The sequence below is a fragment of the Danio rerio genome, chromosome 5 (genome assembly GCF_052040795.2).
Source record: "Danio rerio strain M-AB ecotype USA chromosome 5, GRCz13ab, whole genome shotgun sequence".
Taxonomy (NCBI): Eukaryota; Metazoa; Chordata; class Actinopteri; order Cypriniformes; family Danionidae; genus Danio; species Danio rerio.
Genome location: NC_141025.1, coordinates 20,866,127 through 20,875,421, shown reverse-complemented (window position 1 = coordinate 20,875,421; position 9,295 = coordinate 20,866,127). Strand labels below are relative to the sequence as shown.

The following is a 9,295-nucleotide window of genomic DNA, read 5'->3' as shown; positions in this document are numbered from 1 at the left end:
TGCCTACGTTCTGTTTAGTCTAAGAGTACTTTAATTAAAAAATTGTGTGTTTTTAACTGTGTGTAAAATAAAACATTTTGTAATCAGTAAATAATCGTAATAATTCATGCTATAGGCGTTGTCGGAAATGCGACGCCGCCTCTGTGTTTTAAACGATCTTTAGCTCATCAGTAGCCGCTCTACTGCGCATGCGCAGTTATGGACGACATATGTTATGAAGATCGCGTCCTACATGTTTTAACGCTGTCTAGCTAATTTGCGTTTATACGGATTTTCCAAACATAAAGAATAATTAAGTTTTCAGAATGAGATATCTAAGCGCCGCACACAGCCAGTGAATATATGTATAAATGGATAAAGCGTCTCACTCGTTGCAATGACGCGTCTGTCCACTGTGTGTCAGGCAGCGCCAGAAAGCTGATTTATCGCCACCATAAACTATAATGTGTGGTCTAGGAGGGCAGATGGCAGTCTACCGCTATCTGATGGGTTGCTGGCAAGTATTTCCGTAGTGTAGTTTTTAACGCATCATGACCGAGGCTCCTCTGCTTGACTCGTCTGTCCTCATTTACAGCTAGAACAGCCCGATATACATAATTTCACATATCGTTGCAGCAGCCAGTGCAGATGCGTTTCTTTCCTCCGTTCGTGCGTCCTCTTCGGGCATGAGATCCACGTTTAGTGATACAACACTTCTAAACGGATCCAGTCATTATGTCAAATCGGTGCATGCTTTAAATATATCCCTGGACGATTCTGGCTCGATAATACATGGTCATACCCACGCTAACGGAGACAAGGATGTCGAAACGGCTGCGAAATAGTGAAGTTTGTGCGGACTGCAGCACTTCAGGTGAGTAGAGATTTTTATTCAAATACAGAACTTGTACGGAAACACCAGCCGATGTTTCTGAATTTATTGACTACATTGAGCTATTAAAATGTGTGGTTGAGGTTTTACAGCAATGCTGTGGGTGCGTTTAAAGCAGACTGAGGGTATGAATGGGTCGTAAATGTATGTTTTGGAGCATGATGTGCTGTGTCCCAAAAGCTAGTGACCTGCCTACCTAGTCATCATTTTGGACATCATAATTGGGTGCTCAAACATGCTGCCTGCTGCCAAGTGTGTTTGTTTTGAGGTTATAGACAGAGTGTTGACAGTTGTGATGCTTTCATTTTATTTCCTGTTAGAGGTGAATACACTTTATTGCTCCTAGAAGTGAATTCCATGAGAAATGTTATACATCTTCTAAGTTTTCTTGATGTTGTGGACATGTTTTGTTACTAGCAAGTGACCATAATCATCATCTCATGCAGTACCCAAAATTTAATGACTATGAAGCATTACATCAGATGTTTGACCTCCACAGACTGCACAGAAGATGAAAAATATTGCTGCTGTTGTAGAAAATTGTAGCAAACAATTTCACAGGCCTTCATTTTAATTATATAAAATATACTGTTTATCTGTGTGTTCTGTGAAACACAGACAGTTACAAGATATGCAAGTTCTGTTTAACACAAAACAAGATATTTTGAAGAATGTTGAAAACTACTAACCATGGACCTCTACTATTTTCCATTTTTCTTCAAAATATCTTTGTTTTTGTTCAACAGAAGAAAGAAACACAACAGATTTTGAGTAAATGAAAGGGAACTAAACAATGACTTAAGTTTTTGTGTGAACTGTCCCTGTGCTGGGTGATTAATTAAAAAGTAATCGACATCCAGAACCTAAAATCGATCACATTTTTCCAGGTCAATTTTTTCAAATGGCTTTCCCTACCGTGTGTGGAGTCACATGAGGGCTGAATTACACTTATTACATTATGATTAGGGCTGTGCGATTAATTGTAATCAAATCGCGATTTTATTTTAATTTTTAAGGCTAATATGTGTATTAGTATATACACACAAATGTATGTATTATATAATTTCCCTGCCCCCAGAGCAAATGCGTGATTGCCGTCTTTGTGTGACAGTCTTAATAGCCAATTGAGTGAGCACACTTTCGTTCTGTCCAATCAGAATTGTGCAACCGAACTGTGCGGAACGCCCGCAATAAAAAAAACACGTAGGCTGCGTTCGAAACCACCTACTACTCAGTAGGTACTGCATTTGAATTTAAACGAACTCAGTGGCCGTTAGAAAAATAAGTTCTATACAGTTTGAATGTAAGAAGTATGAATGGAATTCAGACGTACTACATTTGCCATTTTGTCATGGTCATGTGACCTACCTGCGTCAGTTGCGTTGCTTCACTCCCATTCATGACTTCTCTTGCGGGGGCATCACGGGTTAGCGCAGCGCAGGTCTCGAACGCTGCTATAGCCTAAAACGCGGCTCTCTGTGCCGCTCACCGTTGTCACCACTACCAAACCGACCAATCACAAAGCTTGCGCTAGGCATCTTTGTGACAAATGAGTACTTTTTTTGAGCGGTGCGCAGGTATGCGATGGCTGCGCTGGACTGTACACATGCAATTGGCACAAGTATAATATCATAATAATATAATAAGTATGAATCCTAATTAGGGCTGTGTGATTTGGGGAAAATATCTAATAGCAGTTTTTTTTAACATAATTTGCGATTTTGATTTGATTTGCGATTTTAATTTTGTAGTCAAGCTTCAGCTCAATATTCTATATCGTAGCTTCTTACTGTTAAAATGCAGTAAGTGTTAGTCAAAAAAGCAACTGAAAAGATATAAATTTCAAATTTGTTTTTAAACATTCAGAAATTAAACACTACTTTTTCTCTTTCAGTTGTTCAGCGTTGATGTTCAGTATTTAATCGTAGATCGTGTGTATTTACTTCAGTTATTTTACAATCAAGTAATCCTCAAAATCTCACACTTGTGATATGTAAGCTTGTACAAAACTTGTCAGTGAGCTGTGACGGCAAAAACATAATATAAATAAATTAAATAATAGTTCATTAATCGTTATCGAGTTAAAACGCTCAATTTATCGAGATTTGGATTTTAGGCCAAACCGCGCGTCCTATCCTGTAGTTTGTTTATGTTTGCTGGTTGAGTTTTCTCCTCATTCTTAATATTGATTCTTCTTGATTTGTTGCGCATCAGTCACCAGCTGGCCTGGCCTGCCCTCAGCATGTCAGTATCATTGGCAGTTGTTGTTAGGGTGAATATTTTTAGTCATTCAGCAGTGGGTTTTATTTTAGCCACTGCAGCACTTGATGGGGAGGAGAGTAGCGCTTGGCTTGGACAGAATGGAGAAGGGGGGAGAATGAGGGTAATTGGGGAGCGATGCTTACGCCAGGTGCTTGATTCTGGCCCTTGGCCTCTTTGCAGCTGTTGTGTGACACTTCCTGTGTTTGAAGGGAAGTGACTTTTGCTTCTAGGCTGCTCTCTGCTTATCAGTGGATCGGTTTTTAATTTAGATAGCTCATGTTTCTGTCTGAGTGATGCAGTTGTGGAGCTATATATCCCTCACACGGGCTGGGAAACACAAGTTGATCGCTAACTTAATAAGTGGTGTCTGCATTGAGCTTAATGGGGAGAGAGATGCATTCAGGATGTTTCCTCATTTAACATCCGTTCACACTTGTAATCCTAAACCTCAGATTTAACTCTGCAGTTTAACAAAATAACTGTTATGAATATATTAAATATGTTGGAACAATAATTACAATATAATATTGTCTGGGCTGGTCATAAATTATAATGCAAAAACCTGGTAATCAGCTGCAGTATGTGTTACTTTATGTTATAGGTTTACTTATAGTATTCTTATATTTATTTATTAATAATTTGTCTTTTAATAGTATTTTATATTGCTGGATAAAAAGTCACCATTAATTTCAGATAATAATGCACCATTATTATCATTATTTATCATTTTCCTTTAGCTTACTCCCTGATTTATAAGTGGTAATGAGGTATTATAATTAATATTAAAAAATAAATCATTTGAAATATTTTGTGTTACTTTAATTATGGTAAACTGGTGCTATTTGTTTTCAATAAAATAAAGAAAGTCATGAAATGTCATGGTGTAACTTAGAGTCTTTTTCACTGTGGTCCACGGACCCACATGGAGCTGCACGAGAGTGCTTATTGAGGAGAAATGAGAATATAATGTAAAAATAAGTTAAACAATGAATAAATAATTTATTTAATAAATCAAAGACACAATTGGCTGCTTGAATGATGATGACCGACATCACATACACACAGCCAGATCTCAGCATGGTTATAACTCTAAAAGCGTTCTGAAAGCGTGGTCTGTCAGCAGATATTCCATATATCTGCAAGGTTGAGCTGATTGATATGGCTTTTAAACCCTCTCATGTCTATGTACGTAAGTGCTTGGTATAGATAATTTATAGTGGAATTGATGCAATGATCATTGTAGCCAGTCATAGGCATTTCTCTTGAGCATGTGAACATAATGGCCAATCACTGCTTGAAAAGAATTAGTAATGGTTATACTGGTTATTCTGGTACAGTATCTCATATTTTAAAAATTTCAGGATTGATTGAAACATGGGCGAGCTATGCCAACCTGTCCCTGAAACCCCAGCATCAGCTTTGTCAAAAGAGAAATCCACGCAGCATGTTTTATTGTTATTGTTTCGTCTGTGTCTGTTTGTTTTTATTATTAAATTTTGGCTAACTTCATTCTGGCTGAAGCAGCCTGTTTGAGGTAGAATCAACCTGTTACAGTTTGAAAGTAAAGAATATTAATATGGGCTGTGAGTTTCATGCTTTAATAAATATCTATTCTTTCACATTTCCTGAATGCTAAATACATTTTAAATGTGATCATTAATTTATCTGTTCTGTTTTAATTTATATGTAATTTTATCGTTTTTAAGGAAGAGGTTTGACAGGCCTTTTTGATTGACGCAATCATGTGAATACATATTGGATTAAAATAAATGCATGTATGCATAAAATGAGTGAATTAACATGTAAGTGGATGAATACAGTGCTATTCTCTGGTAAGGATGATCATATTTGCAGGTCTGTGGCGAATAAAATATTGAAAACCCTTGTGTAAACAATGAATATATAATGAATTACTCTAGTTTTTAAGTCTTTTTAAAAAAGCGCCACGTATGAAACCACTATTGAATTTGCATAGCCTATATATTTTTACAATCAACAACAGCTCGAAAATTAGACTTTGCTCAAATTGCTGGTCATCTAGGGTAATTAACTTTTTTCATTATTTCCTCTTTTTGTGGTCATACGGCAAGTTGCACAAAACACTGTTTTTTTTAAAGTGTATTTAATAAAAAAAATTTCCAAACAAAATCTACTATTAATAATAATAGATTTTAGGCTTTGGCGGTAATAAGGTACTATAGTATACTGCAGTATACTATAAAAATAGCTTTAAAAAGCTAAAATAGCTTTAATATCAGTTTTAATATTGCTATACCGTTATAAAAACAATGCACTTATATAGGAAACTATTGAATATTAAATAGAATTTATTTATGAGAAGGGAGAGGTGGTAAATATGGATGCAAATTGTGCAACAAAAAGGTGAAATACCTCAAACCTAAAGCCTGTTTCACACCGCAAACGTGTTTTTTCTGCGTCCATGTTAACAGATTAGAGCGTACATACTGCACACGGAAGCATCTCGTCAGTGCGAGGCGTGAGCGTTTCTGAAGCAGCAGTGCCGTGATAGTTTCGGCGCTATTTTTGCCACGCTGCTCGTGCTCAATTAAAGTGACAATGACCAAAGACACATAGAATGACAGTAAAAAGTAGTAATTTTACCCAATAAATGTATCGATATTCAATAATATCCACTGATTTTTATACATTTAATCAAATGAACTGAAACGATTAAAACGGCAACAAATATTTTTTTGGTCCTGAACTACAAAACCAAATTTAAAACAATTTTAGTATTAGTTTTGCTTAAGTTGCACACTACTTTGGTCATGTATAAATGTCATTATAAATATAACTATATTATAACTATAGGCCTACATCATCCTGACAATCAAAAACAAAATGACATGTTATCACCGGCGATTGTCTTCTGACTGAGTGCACCTGAAAAGACATGAATGGCACTCCTTTTAGAGCTTGAGAAGAATACAGTTCTTTATGATCTATATATTTTGTAAAATAAAAAGTTGCAGGCTAAGGAAACGGCATATAGGAGGAAGTTGCTGCGGGCCTGGGTGTAGATGAAAAGTTAAAAAAAAGAGTTTTTATAGATAGCTAGACAGAATAGACAGATAGATTGATTTACGCAGCAGCTACCGATGAGCAGTCGGTGTGAAAAGGCAAACGTCTGCTCGCTGCTTCTGCTGTCCATATGCGCTGTGAAGCAGCTGTAAGGTTGCGTACATGATGAAACTACCATCCACTTACTGCTGTGAGGATGGACCTGAGTTCAGTGCAACAATTTCAACGCCTCCTGATTCAGGACCAACGAACGACATCTAGGTCCTCCGCTAATACACAGCCGATGATAATGGGGGCCTTCGTGAAAATAAAGTACTAAAGGGACAGTGTCTGTTGGAAAACCTGTACTAATGCAATGACAAAATACGTGGTGAAGGAAATTGTATCCTTTGCACACAGTGGAAAAAAATCCTTTAAGGACACTGTACAATTGAATTTTATAATTTGTGTGTGTGTGTTTGTCTCTGCGCGAAAACTGTTCTGGATATTTATGTTAATTTAATTCTGTCTGACTGTTGTATTTGCACTTTTTTATAAACTGCCTTTTATTACTAATGAAGTTGTTAATATTGTTGTGCATGTTATTTTGTTATGGTTGAAGTATTAGTGTTTGGTATTTTCTGAATGGCTTAGGCACATACCAAGTTTGGTGACGCTGTCTGAGCCTTCCGTCATTTTTTTTATTATCCACTGTAATACTGTATACCGAGGTAAAATAGGGCTGAGGTTTGACCGTATCAACATTTGCCTTATAGATTTGAAACATTCCTTAATGCAGTGCTGATACATTTTATGGCCTTGTGTAAATTGTATTTACCCATATATGGCTACTAGTACAATACATTTGATGCATCATGTTTAATTCCAAATAGTGTAGTCAGTGTAGTAAATAAATTTTCAGTCAGCACTCTCTTTTCTTGGGGAATTCTAACACATTCTAGTGCTGACTCGCATCGTTGTTTCTGAAGGAAGTGACATCACAAGTTGGCCGAAATCTACTCTTGGGGAAAAGTTGAGGGGGAAGGGGTGCGATGCTGAAAATAATGAGCACGTCTCTGGCTGCTCAGACACATTAGTCATCGGTCCAGTGTGGTTGGCCATGCTTTCACTGATTTGGCATCACGACTCTATTAAAAAACTGCCTTGGTATGGGGTGGACTAGTGCCAGTAGCAAGTGTTGATGTTTGAGCAGTGACTAAGTCTGGGTCGCTGAGTTTAGTGTAGTGGGAGATCTCTGAGTGATCGAGGTCTCAGCTGCCGGGTCGTGACCTAGAAGTGGTTTGCAGGTTGTGATAGTTAATTGTATTATGATAGTGTGATCATTTAAACTATATGTTGGATAGGACGTTCAATATTTACACATTTTACCTGCAGAAAGCAAGCTTATGGAGCACCGTTCACTACACAGAGCCATAAGTCACTGAAAATCTATGCAAAAAATACAGACAATTTAATCTGCGTGACTCAAAAAATGGAAATTATCATTCTGTGATTGACAGCTGTTTGGGTCACTTCTCAGTTAACTCTGTGTTGGTTCTAGGGTTGTGCCGATAGACGATAGTATCGTGTATCAAAGATAGACAAAGATATCACCAGGAGCCGAGACCTATGATGATTTTAAAGATGATATTTAGCTCGTTTCACATTAATGTAGACATATTACATGTTTTAATTGCATTATTGAATAAAATGAACAGTATTATTATTTTTAATCATCATAATTAATAAAAAATTTACTACAAATATTATGACAGCTTCAGCTGTTTAGATTAACATCACTTGACCTACACTTTAAGATAAAATTGAATTGTTTCGATTGCTTTTGCTTTGTTGCATAAAAATAATAGACTGAATAACAAATCTGGATTTAATTAACAAACAAGTTCAATAAATCGATTTTTCCCCAAAAAAAAAAAACATTGCGGTCGTTAGTAATTTGAGACTCCTTTATAACAGCACTCTTGCAAGATTCTCTCTTACTTTCACAAAACAAGTTATTTATCTTTTATATCTGTTATTATTAGCCTATTTAAGTTTTAAGGTGGCCTATATACTTAAAAAACACGAAATATACATAGCCTACTTGTTTTATTTGTGTTTAATTCGATGGGATGATAAACACGGACATGCACATTATTCAGAAAATAACCTATTTCTTTTATTAAAAAAATGTTAGGCTTGTATTTATTTATATAGGCTATTAAAATATTTCATTTATTTATTTAAACTAGCCTACATTAAACTAAATTGCAGCCTGTATTTTACCATCCGTTTTGGCATTAAATGATTATTGAACAATTTTATTAATAACTTATCAAAAAACATTTTACTGAGCTCAGTGAAAAGTTTTAGGTCAAATAGGCTATTTAATATTAGAGCAATAGGCTATTGCCGACTCGCCGCAGCCATGTCTAAAATGAAACTCTCATCAGAAAACAATAAACACATATGCCAAGCGCAACATTGTGTTAGATTTTAGCAAATACAAATGTGACACTGTTGATGATCACTTTTGTGATGATAAGACCTGAAGCTGCGCCGCGCTCAACTGAACAAAAACATGGAAAACTTAACCTTCATGTGCGGGCGGCGAGTCCTCCATCCGCCTCTCCTCTGAAAGGACCTTAATGCATCCGTAATCCATAATGCATTTTTTTTCATGCATAGATAAATATAATTTAATTTGCTTTCATCCATGTGTATTATATCCATTTTGCGGCACTCCCGCAGGCCGAGGATAACGGCATGAACTCGAAGTCACCATTAAATCCTGTCCCGTGCCGCACTGTTGCATCGAGTATTGTTTGAAATAATTTTGGTCTCAGCGCCTATTTAGTTGTAAGAGCGCAGTGATTTGCATTAGTTTTAATTATTATCTGATATCAAACGTAATGCAAATGCAGTAGGTTAAATAAATAAGTTTTAAAAAATAAGCCAAAAGGTTATTAAATATGTTTAGATATAGTTAAATATATTAATGAAATATTATATATAAACATAACACTGCGGCGGCCCATGCGATAGTATCGTGTATCGGCGATCTCACAGCGGGACGATATGGTGATCTGAAAATTTTGGATATCGCCCAACACTAGCTACATCTGAAAGTAAATAAAAATA

At 36.2% G+C, this 9,295-nt stretch overlaps 1 protein-coding gene across 7 annotated transcripts in view; it reads left to right on the top strand.

The window, feature by feature from the left end:
* The first annotated feature begins 449 nt into the window (after positions 1–449).
* git2a (G protein-coupled receptor kinase interacting ArfGAP 2a) overlaps positions 450–9,295 on the top strand; it is a 51,987-nt gene continuing 43,141 nt past the window's right edge. For 6 of the 7 annotated variants that reach the window (XR_015490605.1, XR_015490606.1, XM_087252901.1 and 3 more), the window contains exon 1: positions 450–853. Coding sequence is in view for 5 of the 7 variants with exons in the window: in XM_087252901.1 (XP_087109027.1) it covers positions 772–853 (82 nt within the window). In the remaining 2 variants the exon portion in view is untranslated. 7 annotated transcript variants of the gene reach the window in all.